The 14023-nt window shown below is 35.9% G+C and overlaps 1 protein-coding gene across 4 annotated transcripts in view; it reads right to left on the bottom strand.

Moving 5' to 3' along the window:
- Positions 1-14023, bottom strand: part of dgki (diacylglycerol kinase, iota) — a 76215-nt gene that overhangs the window by 21569 nt on the left and 40623 nt on the right. For 3 of the 4 annotated variants that reach the window (XM_032589941.1, XM_032589944.1, XM_032589943.1), the window contains exons 3-18: positions 13761-13856; positions 11436-11510; positions 11219-11275; positions 11071-11136; positions 10922-10990; positions 9791-9907; positions 9414-9488; positions 8125-8220; positions 7953-8035; positions 7663-7723; positions 6283-6396; positions 3785-3910; positions 3477-3555; positions 3104-3159; positions 2472-2534; positions 891-964 (exon numbers count right to left, since the gene is read on the bottom strand). In XM_032589941.1, coding sequence (XP_032445832.1) covers positions 891-964; positions 2472-2534; positions 3104-3159; positions 3477-3555; positions 3785-3910; positions 6283-6396; positions 7663-7723; positions 7953-8035; positions 8125-8220; positions 9414-9488; positions 9791-9907; positions 10922-10990; positions 11071-11136; positions 11219-11275; positions 11436-11510; positions 13761-13856 — 1307 coding nt within the window. The remainder of the gene's footprint in view (positions 1-890; positions 965-2471; positions 2535-3103; positions 3160-3476; positions 3556-3784; positions 3911-6282; positions 6397-7662; positions 7724-7952; positions 8036-8124; positions 8221-9413; positions 9489-9790; positions 9908-10921; positions 10991-11070; positions 11137-11218; positions 11276-11435; positions 11511-13760; positions 13857-14023) is intronic. The other variant, XM_032589942.1, reaches the window with a different exon arrangement.

The following is a 14023-nucleotide window of genomic DNA, read 5'->3' on the forward strand; positions in this document are numbered from 1 at the left end:
TCTGTGCTCATTAAATAAATATTTCTGTATCAAGCAAAATAAAAAAATATCTAATGATTTCAGTAATTTAATACATTCATTATTAGATATAAAACTCATAAAAAAATTAAATATATAAAAACAATTAATAGAGCATATAAGCATTAATAAAAATATGTGTACTTGATAATAAATAAATGTATACATTTATCTATTATTTAAATGTTCAAATAATAAAGTTAATGAGAAAGCATGCCAATATGAATATTTATTCTACTTTAAAAGATTTAATTATAACTTTCATTTAATTATTTTATAATGCTGTGTTGCAGCACTTCCTAACCAATATAAATTGGAGATTTTTTTGTTTATTTATTGTAATTATTTAAAAAAATGTAATGTTACAAAATAAAACTGAAAGAGATGCATTTCTAAATTCATTATATATAATTTTATTGTGTGATTTAATAATAAAATTTGGCATTTTGTTTTATGTTTTACACATTTTTCCAACATAAAATAGAAAGAATATTGAATTTAGTGTATTTATTTAAAAAGTTGCTATTTTTCTAAATATTTTCTGATTTATATTTTGTATATTAGGTTACAATATACACATATATATCCTGCTCAGCAAGTACACATCACTTGTAATTACACATTATTGCCAAGCTTGTTCATTTCAGAAAAGGTTCTTTTTAACATTTAAAATTCATAAACTGAAGCTTATGTGCTGTAGTCGAAGCCTCACTACAGAAAGTTTTCATCTTTTAGGTGGAGTTTGCATAAAACCATTTGCATAAAAGGTTAGATTGCCTTTTATGCAAATGTTGAAGAGTTTAGCAAAATTCCAATATAGAAAATATTTGTAAAACCTTCGATCAGTTTGGATGCGTTTGTGACCGACCCACCTGGGAATGTTTAAAAACACGATGCACTGAAACTTGAGCTCCTGGATTTTGGGCGTTAGATCCGTTCCATCGCACTGCAGAAAGCAGAGAGCCAGAGTCACGCCTGCACAGCAGAACCACGTCCAACCAGAACCAGAGACCCGCCTTTTATTTTGACAGGCCGCTCAAACGTTAAGCTCACTTCCTGGTTTCTACTGTCAGATCACACAGTAGGGGTTCCTACACACCAGTAATTGGTGCTGTAAAATATTTTTAATTCAACTCATAACAAGAGATAATTGAACTGTTATGACTGTTAAAGCAGCAGAGATTTAATGTTTTAGCTGTGAGGGGACGGGGATGGTTTTATGCTGATGTTAAACACAGCTGAAGTCAAAAGATTACATAAACACCTCGTGGGCATAAATGTGACGCTAATTAATTGATTTTAATGATTTATTTGAAGCGTTATTTTACTCCAAGCTCGAGTTAATGTGGAGCATCTGTAAAAAAAACCAGTAATGGCTCCCACTGGGAACAATAAAGACGGCATTAACATCGACTACTACGCTTGGATTTAGTGTCAAGAGTAAACACTCTGCAAAAACATAAAATCTTACCAGGTGTTTTAGTCTGGTTTCTAGTGAAAATATCTAACTAAAATATATAACTTGTGGATGGAATAAAATAAGGAAAAATATTTGATCTGGACTGAAATTATAATGAATTTGGTCGTTTGCCTGATGGGATCCGTCACATGGAAACCACCCGGTTTAATTCAGTAAAGCAGCTTAATGAATGTGTCAAAGATAACGTGTTGTCCTCATTGGTGTCACTGGACAAAACAACCATTTTAAGGGTTAGGACAGGTCTATGGGTGTCATAAAACATTCTTTCCATTTTTTTAAACAAAATTATTCTTAGATAATCAAATTTCGAGCTGTTTTAGGACCTCTTGTCACTTTAAATCCAAATAAGCAGCTACTGGCCACGCCCCCAATTCAATGTTTACACTCGCAAGTGAAAATGGCTGCACACAGATGCTCAATTACACAACCTTACAGCTTTGAATAGCAGAAGTACAGCCTTCTGCACAACCAACAAGAATGCAGCAAGTGCTTTCTCCATGGTAAGTCAACAACAAAACATTTGTCTTTTCCAGCAGCCATTGTACAGCACAGTAAAACCAGCTGATCAAACGTGCCGGAGCTCCACTGGTGTTGCTAGGTAACAGGCGTCACTCCGTTGGGGTTGCTAACTTTTTTCACCAAAAAAGTGAAGTTATTGACAAAAATAACTTCACTTTTTGTGTGTGCATTTTAAGAGCTTGGACTGTTTTCAGAAGCACTAGAAACCCAAATGGAAGTACAAAAAATGTAAGTTTTGAATAATAGATCCCATTTAAACCTGCCTTCTAGGCCGTGAAGATCTATTTATTTGTTTTAACATGAAGTGAATGTGAGTGAGGAACCCCAGTGGGACTCCTCCTCAGGGTCAACCCCCAAAGAGAAGTTGAAGGACGGCACGTTTAATCACCCGACCCAGACATGTCGACACGGAAGACGATACGAGCCGAGAGAGGAAGAGCGTGTTAACACTCACCACCACTCTGACGTGCTTCGACAAGTCCCTGGAGCTTCTCTGGAGGAAATCTGAGAATGCAGCCTGAACACGCACACACACATACACACACACAGGCAGATAAACACACAGAAGAAGCCAATCAAACAGAATTACAGTTCATTACATTTCCCTCATTAAAAAGAGATAACTCCTCTGTACGTTTCCGCTTCAACTGCCGCCCATCCTTTCTGACTTTCAGCTCATGTCTTGCAGAAAAAAGTCGGCTGGATGATTTTGTAACATCTGTTCATCACTTTCAAGTTGATTTCAGTTAAATTTATCACTGGAAACAAAGCGGTATTCTATCAGGTTTGTTTGGTTTTTCCTCAGGATTAAGGTCAGATGAATTATTAAGAGCGTGACATTTGCTCTGTGAGCTTTCTGGATGAATATTGCACAAGTCAGGTTGCTCATTATTGATAAATAACTTGGAAACCACTTTCCCATAAAGGCCAATGTTTAGTTGTTTTAGAGATAAATTTCCCTTGATTTACTGTTCCTCATTCCTGCAGGGTGTGTGAGGGTCATTAAGGCAGAATTACAGCAAACTGAAGACAAATGTAAACTATCCAGTCAAAGTTTTTAAATAGTTTGTCATGGAGGACACTTACGCCAGCATAGAACATCTTGTTGCGGAAGCGACTGTTAAATTTCTCCGGGTTGGCCTCTGGGAGAGAACAAAACGCCGAAAAACGGAGGAAAATTCAATCAATGTGTGCAGAAAACATGGAGAGTTCAGGGCTTTGATATAACAATACAATAGAACCTTGATAAATTATTCACATCCCTTGAATATTAACATTTTGTGATGTTTTGGAAACAAACTACAGTGTATTTATTGGGATTTAAACATGTAGAAGTGCGTTACGTTGAAGTGTAAGTGTGGTTTTAAATGTTTTAGCACATAAATTTGACAAAAGTACATTGAAAATTGAAGTCTGAAGGGGTGTGAATACTTTTGCGAAGGGAATTTGTGAAACAGACCTCTGGACTCGTGGAACTCCAGCGTGACATGAGCATCGAAGCCGAGGCTGAAGTAGTTGTTGAAAACATTCAGAGGAAGCTTAAAAGGAACAAAAATCATATTTAAATATCAATGTGCAAACGTTTGTAATTGGAAATTTATGGCAAAGTAAGTAATTTGCCAGAGAGACACTGGTGCAACACATAATCAGTATTTACACATAAAATATGCAAAAATAAAACAAAACTGTTTTACAGATTCCTTGCTCTGAAAAACATGTTTAGGAATAAATTCAGCCCATTTTCTGGCTTGACCCTTGACCCCTGACCTTCTGAGTGCCTTCTTCTGGCTGGACCGCAGTTTTCTCCACCAGCAGGTTCCACCTGTCGAGCTGCACCACCGAACCGTCCTCAACGTGACACAAAACCTTCGACACGGGCTCGTCTGTGTAACCCTGCAGCAAAACAGAAACAACAGGAAGAAATCAGGATGTTTGAACTTGGTTTCTTCTCATCTGAATTTAAATTTAAATATGAATAAATGTTAGTTGCATCCCCAAGCAGAAAGAACTAGAAATGATTTAGCGTTCATTAAAGGAGTGCTAAGTTATTGCATTTTAGGAAATAAAATGTTTATTTTCTTATTTAAAAAAGAAATGAACTGATCGTTTGCATCTTTTCTAATATAAGATGAGCTTAAATGCAAAATGTGTCAATTTTTTCTGATTTCCTCAAAGACGCTCTGATTGCAGAGAGCTAAAAAGGACAACCTCACTTTAACACAGACCTGCAGAAAAGATAAAGACGAGAGCATTAAACCAGACGTCTAAAAGAGGAAAGAAGAGAGAAAAAAATATGAAGAAAATGAAGCAAGGAGGGATTAGGAAATGGAAAAAGATAAAATGAGACAAAAAGAAAGAACAGCAGTCAGGCGTGTGCAGAGGATGAAAAGGGCAGAGCTCTTGCACATATGGTAGCTAGAAATTGTCTCGGTCTAATCTTCTCTGGAAGCGTCAATCTCTCCGTGGATCAGAAGTATCTCAAAGTCATCTGGACGACCTCGCTGCGTCACTTCAGATCAAACAGCTTCGCTCTTATTGAGCTGAATCTTTAGAAATTAAACTCTGCTCACAGGCCATCATTAAAACTCATCTGTACTGCTGACTAATGCTTCCTAGTTACTGACTAATATATCTACTTATGCAGCGATATGTTCCATGTTTTGCCTTTTCATTTGAGAAAGTATGAAAAATAAAGCACTGCTACGCTTCCAGTGGATTTATTAAAAAATAAAAATAAAGAATGGATAAAGGTAGAGGACTTTTTTTTAAAACAAATCAGTTAAACTACAGAGACTGTCTCATCTGTACTGACATTTTGCATCAACCAAGAGGCTCAGAGTAACTTTGGAGGAGCTGCAGAGAGCCACAGCTCAGGCGTTGAAAGAAGTTTTATTAGTCCTACAAATCCAGATTTAGTGGAAGATTGACAAAAACTAAGTCAATTGTTTAACGAATGCTCTGGTCAGATTAGACCAAATTTTGAAGCATTGTGTGTGGAGGAAAGCTGTTACTGTACCCTGAACACATGGTGGTGGCAGCATCATGCTAAGGGAAGGATGTGTATACTTTTCCAATTGTAAAATTCAAGCATTTTTCAAGGACTTTCTAGGCAAGTTCCCCAACTTTTCCAGCATCACAATTTCCAGATAAAAACAAAACAAATTAACTAAAAAAACATTTTAAATTCGCTATTGTATAATATAATTTATCATTGTTGTTAATAATGTTTGTGATAATATTTTATATTCTACAGCAGAGACAAAGTAAACTAAAATATTGCAAAATTTCAATGTTTCTGAAATGTTCCTCTCACACCCACTCTATAAACCTGAACAAAAAAATAATTTAACAAAAAAAATCCTCAATTTCAGTCACATGTAATGCCTAACATATAAGCCAACCTCTATTTTAACTACACAGATTAATAAGTCACTGAGCAGTTAGAAATAATAAACATTCAAAAATAAAATAAAAATTGTTCTCGCCAAGTTTTCTGGCATTTTGCAAACAGAAATAATTCAGGTAGTTCTAATTAAGCTAAAATAAGAACATTTTGGTCTGATTTAACTTCAGACAGTGAGAAAAAAAATGTGTCTGTGTCTTTATGAGGCGTATGAAAGTATCTAACTTAAACTGTAAGTATTTTCCAAATTTAGATTGAACTTTATTCTAAAATTGTGCAGTAAGAATATCAAGCACTTTCCAAATCTAATTGAAACTCAAGTATTTTCAAGAATTTGAACCACCTGTACAAATGCTGTAAAATGGCCTAGTCAAAGTTCAGAAATCCAATTAGCAACCTGTGGGAAGACGGTTTCTAAATCTGATTTGACAGATCTTACCATCATGGTGTCTTTAATTTCACCACTGAAGAATACTTTTTGTTTATTTAACATTCTTAAATTATTTTTGACTTCTGGGGATTTCATTCAGAACAAGCGGAATATTTCGAAAGGAAACAGGTAAAATATCAACTGTAACTAAATCTTCTGTGCTCGATGTGTCAGCGGCTTCGAGGAGGTCAAACAGAGGTCAAGGCTTGAAATGCTCCGGAAGAGCGCTCAGACATCCTGGAATGTGGGTTTCCCTGAAACTCCCAGAGGCGTTGGAGACGCAAACACCTCATTTATTTTCAGAACGCGAGACAAAAACAGACAAACTTCACCTGCCGTGTGAAAAAAAAAGAAGTACTGAAATAACTGGAGGATAAAATAAAACCCCGTCTGCCGTCTACTCTGCAACATGAGTCAAGGCTGGAAACTCACCCCGCCCCAGTTGAGCGTCCTGGCGAGGTCATTTCCTGTTCCCAGAGGAAGTACAGCGACCGGAGGCTGGGGATTCATCTGCAGCTCATCGAGAGCGGAGAGGATCCACCCCACCTACGGACAGAGGTGGGTAGTAAATACCTACACTTAGTTACAGTTACCTGAGTAACTTTTTCTTAAAAAAATATATATGTACTTTTAGTGTATTTCTAGTGCAAAAAATACACTAAAAGTGTAGTACTTTTTACAGTGGATACTCTACTCACTGTGAGTAATTTCACTAAATTAAGACAAAACAAAAAATGAATGAGATACAAACTCACCCTTACGCTAAAATGTTGTTTTTCTAACGTTATTTTCCACCTGCTGAGCCATTTGGAATAACTTGACTTTGTTCTAACATGCAGTATCTATTACAGACTGTAAGTATTAGTTTATTTTATTTAATGTGTATAATTTTGGTGAAGTCACTCATCAAAATGTAATGTTTGTTCAATTGTTGGTTGTAGGGTGTTTAATTTATAACTTTGTAATTTTGTGTTTTTGCTGTTAAGTATATATTGTAATCTATTATTCTAGCAATTATTCAGTCAATTAATTGATTAATTGGATAAAAGATGTAGATAAATTCTACAGATTTCTTATTAAAACACTTAATATTTATACAAGATTAGAAACGCATTAAAAGATGCAAATAAACCAACAATTCATTTCTTTTTTGCTTTAATTTTTTTTTTTTTAAATAAGAAAATAAATATTTTATTGCCTGAAATTTAAAAACACAGCATTCATTTAGTGAATTTGAACCATGTGAAGATAAAATTATACAACTTGAGGCGTTTTGGCTAAAACATATTCACATCTTAAATGCAAGACGTATATATTTTTGTACATTTTGGCATAATTACAGCTATGAATACGTTTTCTTTTTTTCACCAATTGGTCTGTCTGCTCCAGTTAACGATTAATCAGTTACTGGAATTAGTTGACAACTATTTCAATAATTGGTTCATCATAATTAGTCGTTTCATAATTTTTGATGATTTCTAAATGTGCTGCCTAAATCTGGTAATTTGTAATCATGTTATGTATATATATATATATAGATATTATTTCAGTCTTTAAAATACCAGATTGTGGCCTTAAGTTTACATTTTTGTCTGCCTGATTACATCATTTTCAAATATTAAATCAGATGTTTCGATCAGTTACTCATGACTCAACTGCCTTTTAACGTTTTTACTTTTACTTGAGTAAAAATATGTAAAAAAAATATTATTTCTGGATACTTTACCAACCTCTGCCTACAGAGAGGTAAAGAAAGCTCCAGGATCTTGGTAAATAATAAAAATTGGTTAAAAAATGAGCATAGAGTCTTACTGTGCCGTCTCCACCGCAGGCCAGGATCCGCAGGTTTGGCACTTTGCGATACAATTCCAACCTGAGAATTGAAACAGCAGCTGAATGAGAGACGGCTGCAGAAAAAAATGGTTCCTTTCTGTGTCGAGATTGAATTCCTCTCCAGACTCAAAAACCTAAAATCCTGTCCAGCTGGTGTTTAAAATATACCACAGATTTCCACTCATTTAATAAAAAAATCTGAATTCGGGCCACTGTTTCAGTGTAGGAGATTCAGATCTTCTTTCTAGACATAAGAAAAGATTACTCACGCTTCTCTTAGTCCACCTTGTGACAAGTCGAACACTTGTCTGGGGTTTAAGATCCACATGAACATGTGCAACAGCTTGGCACCCTGAAGATGCAGACATATGAAACAATGAAGGTTAACAGCAGCGTTTCAGGTGCTGCTAGCGAGCGAAAGGTGTAAGAAGATTCACCCACCTGGTTGCCTCCGCTCTTGGGATTGACAAAAACCAAGACGGGTTTCATGAGAGGAGAAGGAAGCGGTTTCAATATGAACGGACGCCATTTAGAGTCCTGCAGACAGAGAGAAAAGTTTACAAATAAAAGAAGTCCAGGTAAGGAGAAAGAGGGAAGTCCCTGTTAATTCACCACATCTGGATTAAGAAAAAAACTAAAAGGTTTCTATGGGTTTTTTCACCTCAATCAATAACTACATACTGTTACTTTTAAAAGTTTGAAAGTTTTATGAAACCTCCAATCGCTGATTCAGGTGATGCATTGATTGTGAACACAGCTGAGTTGCACTTATATTATTATTAGTTCATATTTCAATTACTTTCACCAAAACATCAATATAAATACATCAAATATAAAAAATAATACTACGATTATTTTAGTTGTCGATAAATGTATCAATTAATTGTATTTTAAAAATATTAAGTAATATTAGAAATACATTTAAGATGCAAATAAACAATTATATTTCTTTTTAAATTAAGAAAATAAACATGTTATTGTCTAAAAGACGATAACACAACATTCCTTTAGTGAATGTTTGATCATTTGTAGCAAAAAATTAATCTACACTTAAAAAAAATATGTCTAACATGAACATGTGAAAAAGTAAGACAATTTTTTCTATTAACTAATTAATAACTGGGTAGCAAAATGTGCATAAAAAAGATTTTATTTACATAATTTGAACCGAGTGAAGCTAAAACTGTGACTTGAAGAGTTCGGGTTAAAATGTATCTACAGACAAATTAGTTTGTTTTTATCTTAAATGAGAAATGTAAGTACATTTTTGTACAGTTTTGATTAATTACTGTGTTAATGAGTGTGTTGTTCTTCCAGTAAAAAACCTTTTTTAATTCTGTATACTCAATGACGAAATTAGTTGCTTATTTTTAATAATCGATTAATCACGATTAATCCGCTTAATCGTGATTAAGCGGATTAATAATTTCAGCACTAACATATGCAATGAAAGAGGAGGAAAAGTTAACCTTAAATAACAATTTAAAAACTTAAAAAGAACATATTTAAACCTGATGAAATTATATTTTAACATTAAATCTAAAACTAAAAGGAGAAAAAATGTGTGAGAAGAAAGAAACTGATTTAAAGAGACATTAAATCATTTTCTAAACTGAAATAAGATTTTAAAAACTTGTTTCTGTGTCATCACACACTTTAAAACCATAAACACATTTTCTTTGCTTGTTTGCTAAAAGTCACTGGATCAATAGGAGCGTTTTCTCACTCACATCCAGGCCTTTCTTGCTCGCCCTTCGTTTGAAAGACGTCCGTTTTTTCCTCCTGGCCGAGTTCTTCAGCGAGCTCTGGGACACAGAGAGTTCAGATGTTAGTTCGCTGTCACCGCGTCCACGCTGACGCTGATTAGAAGAGCAATGAAGCGTGCGACGTGTCTGCGGGAGACATTTTTCTGCACTGGTGCGTGAGGGAGACTCAAACCGAGGCCTAAACTCAGGCTTCCCTCGGAGATCAGACGTACGTCGGATCACATCGCATCACACCCACCAGCCTCTGACAGGCCGCTTTTCAAATTTAGCCCCAACGAGGTCGCTTTGCATCATCGTCACCGGGTGAACTTGATCAACTGGAGGGAGGGATTCTTTCTCACCTGTGGCTTCCTGACTTTGATGATCCAGGAGGGAGGGACGATGACTCCGGCGTGGGCCCCCAGCGAACACGGCTCCTCGATCTGGTGCAGCATGAAGCACGTCACCTTGTTGTGGAACTGGAAGACAAACGGACGTTAGCTTTTATTCATCTCTAACAAAAAAAAACTCATTTCATCTGAGTATTAGACGAATAGATCAGCGTAATTAAATCTTAACACTTGCATGCATCACCTGCCTCAAGTCTGGAACAAATAGACATTAGCAAAGAACGACGTTATTAAATTATTAGGGGTTGCTAGACAACAGCACAGTGACCGTCCATAGTGACTTAACAGTTGAGAGGTTTTTGAAACGACTTGTCCAGACACCAAAAAACATAAACTTAATGCCAAAAGGTGATCTGTTAAGCTTCCTTGAACAGGTCACATTCTTTGCACAAAATTATTCTTAGATTTGCCTAATTTGATTTGTATTAGTGTGTCTTGACAAACATTGACAGTGAGTTTTTGGTCACTTTAAATCCTAAAAAGCTGCTGCTTTTTATTGTTTTTTTTCACTCAACGTTTACACTTGCATGTGAAAACAGCTGCAAACAGACGCCCAACTATACAAACATACAGCTTTGAAAAGCAGAAATGGAGCCTCCTGCACAACAAACGAGTATGTAACAAGTTGTTTCTGGAAGGCAAGTCAACAACAAAGCACTTGTCTTTTCCAGCAGCCATTGTACAGTAAAACCAGCTGGCCAAGCGTTCTGGAGCTCAGCTTGGGTTGCTAGGTGACGGGCTGGGCTTTGCTGGGGTTGCTAGGTAACGGTGCAGTATCAGTTGAATGTCATTGAATATTCAGGAGGATTTTAAAATGGCAAATTTTTCAGACATCAAAAAATATAAACTTATTGCCAAAAAACTTTTGGGTGTTTTTTTTAAAGCGCTTGCGCTGTTTTTAGTAGCAGCAGAGACTCTAATGGAAGAATAAAAACATGCAAAATGTAAATGACGCATGATAGGTTCCATTTAAAGTAGGAATATTCTTTAGGAATTGTAAATTTCACAACAGTGAGGCCTATTGTTTCTCATCTACTTCATTTTTATTCAGTTTTGTTGAAGACAAATGATGAGTTTCCTTACCGCCTGTTTACACCAAGAACAACTGATGGAGATTATTTCTTTGCTGTGGAAGAACTTCTGCTGAAAACTCTGAAAAAACAAACATTGACAGTAAGTTTTTGGTTCTTTATAAGGACTCCAGGAACATTTCTGTGTGTGAGTGAGCCCACCTTCCCACACTGTTTACATTTCCCCTCCTGCCGCCGCCTGTGGACCCAGTGGTGTCTCAGTACGTTCTGTTGGCAGATAACGGCGCTCAGAGCTGCAATTCCTCATTTTTACAGCCACACATACATGTTGACATCAAGAAACACTCACGTCTCTGAGGCATCGGGACCCCCCCTCCCTGAAGGTCGGCTTGCATCTGAAGTTAATCTTAACAGAGACACAAACCGCGGTCGTGAGTCTGAAAGCATTCATCTGCGGCTCGACAGAATTTGACAGGAACTAGGTTGGATTGATTTTAATTCAAAGGAAATAAACGTCGGCCTTGAAGGATGAGCCGCTGAAGCGTGTTGGTGTTTGTGTGCCGCACCTTTTCTAGCTGCTCTATGCAGCCGGTGTGGACTACGATTTTGCAGGCGGCGCATTTCCTCCTGGGGGCCGACTTCTTAAAGGAAACACAGGGAGCATAGAGCAGAGTGAGACACAAAGCCACTGGAAATACAAGCAGTGAGGAAAAAACGAGCCATTTATCACCTGGTGTGTCTGGTAAAACACAAACACTTCAGATGTCAGAGGCCAAGTTGCCTTCATTAACTAGTACTGCACGGCTACAATAAAAGCATTTTTACTCTAGTTTCTAATGCAAATATCTCACTGCACTTGAAATAATACAAAGGTAACTTTAAAGAAACTTTTCAGCAAAAAATAAATTATTAATTATCATTAATTCCTTAATATTAATAAAAACACATTAGTTATTGGTGAAATAAACCACCAGAGGAATCAGACATTTTAACTCATAATAAGAGAAAAATTGTTTTGTTTCACTGGCAGATTATTTCACTTATTGCTAATACATTTTCATCAGGAATTATTGACTTAAAATTATGCTGGAAAGTTACTTTTATATTAGTTTTGTCTTATTTCAGGAAACTAGACTAAAAATACTTGGTAAGATTTTGTGTGCGAAGTATTAAACTTTTAATAATCAGCTTTGTTTCTTTCTTTTTAATTTCATAATAAACAGAACAGCTGTATTTAATTGATTTACTAAACTTTGACAAATACATCATCAAAAAAATAGTGACTCAAGCTCTGTTCTCGTGTTGGAAACATTAAAAGTCAGTTAAACGCCTCAAAAATGTGTGAACTGCGTGCATTTCTTTTAATAAGCATATTATTCCCATGTTACTCCCTTAAAAATGGCAACTTGTTTCACTAAAACGCAGTTTTGTGGTTTATTGTTACACAGGAACAAAACAAAACATGTCTGAGTTTTAACTTAGAAAACTTTGTGGTCATTGTGGCAAAAAGTTTGGACACCATTGCTTTAGCTGCTTTCCGAATTAACTACAAACATACCTGAGAACATTTTATAGTTCCTACCACAGCCTGTTAAACTTGTTGCACATTTGAAAAAAGGATAGTTTCATTCACGTTCACATTTAGTTTTCATCTTATTTAACTAATTTAACTTATTTAAACCACAAACACAAATCCACCTGGATGTCAGAGAAATCTCACAGTGAGCCGCAGCGTTTTCTTCTAATCATACTGTAAGTACCGTGCTGTTGTGAATGCTCACGCATCATTATTTTATTGTGAAAAGTGAAGGTTGTTTCTCTGCTCTTCATGCTAATAGCTGCTATTCTCTGCTAGAGGACAGAGTTCACAAGGCCTATAATTTAAACGTAAACGTCTCAGAGGGGAGGTTTCACTGCTGTCAGGGATTCTCTAAAGCGCAGTTTGTCAATGATGTGAATGAAAATTAAACCATTAAACAGTGAGAAGTATTGGTAGCACTTTATTTTAAATGCTGCGCATAAGACTGACGTAACACTTGTCACAAACATGAAGGAGTCCATAATACAATCTGTCAAAATTGCAAAATTTCATTTAAAGAGTCATTATTCTCCAAATAATGACTCTTTAAATTCAAAGTTACAATAAAACGTGCATTAAAAGTCCATTAAAAGTGTAAACTTTGCTTTAAAATTGTTATTATTTGATAAATAATGACACCTAATGCAAAGTTTTACTAGACGTTGCATTGAACGTGTCATTATTTGCCAAATAATGACACGTTCAATGCAAAGTTGCACTAAAATGTCCAATAAAAGTCCTTTAAAAGTGTAAAGTTTGCATTAAAATGATTATTTGTTGAATAATGACAGTTAATGCAAAGTTGTACTAAAAGTTGTATTAAAACTGTCATTATTTACTTTCATTACATCAGTCATAAACTTTCATGAAGACTCCCTAATGTTCATGCTGTGTCATGTCAGTCTTATGCACAGCCCTTCAAATAAAGTGTTACTTAACTCTAATTCAAACAAGCTTTTTTCAAATAACTTGAAAATACATTTCTTTCTCCGTCTTTATCCGGTTCATAATAATATTTAAATCAAATCTCAGACGTTTTGTTGTTTCTGCTCCAAAAAGTAAAACTGCAATAAAGATAAAACAGTTCTTTAAGCTCAGAGCAGATTTAATGTTCATGTATTCCCAGCATTAGTATTCAGTTCAGACGGTTTCCAAGTTGAAATTATTTATAATTTAGTGAGAGTGGAATGTTTCCTTTAAGAAAAAGAGGCGGCTAACGGACCAGATAGCAGCAGAAATATAATCCTAGGAGAAGAACCTGCTCCTTCGTTCCTGTTTCTCTCCTGCAGAGACGTGATCAGTCTCTACTCACCGCAGTCTTCAGGAGACACGCATCCTCCCCGAGGTAGCACAGCTCTCCTGAACAACTCGTCTCCATCCACAAGTGATCTCCGTTCCCTGCGTTTTCCTGCAGGAGGAGAAGAAAGAGGGTTGAATTATCACTTAATAAGGCGCTGCCGTCCGTCTGCACGTCTCCCTCTTTAAGCGATTGTTGTTTGGTCGTATATAAAACTGCACAGAAACACTCGGAGGAGATTACGGCCAGTGAGTGTGTCGAGTGCATAAACGCTGCTG

The sequence above is a fragment of the Xiphophorus hellerii genome, chromosome 17, assembly GCF_003331165.1.
Source record: "Xiphophorus hellerii strain 12219 chromosome 17, Xiphophorus_hellerii-4.1, whole genome shotgun sequence".
Taxonomy (NCBI): domain Eukaryota; kingdom Metazoa; phylum Chordata; class Actinopteri; order Cyprinodontiformes; family Poeciliidae; genus Xiphophorus; species Xiphophorus hellerii.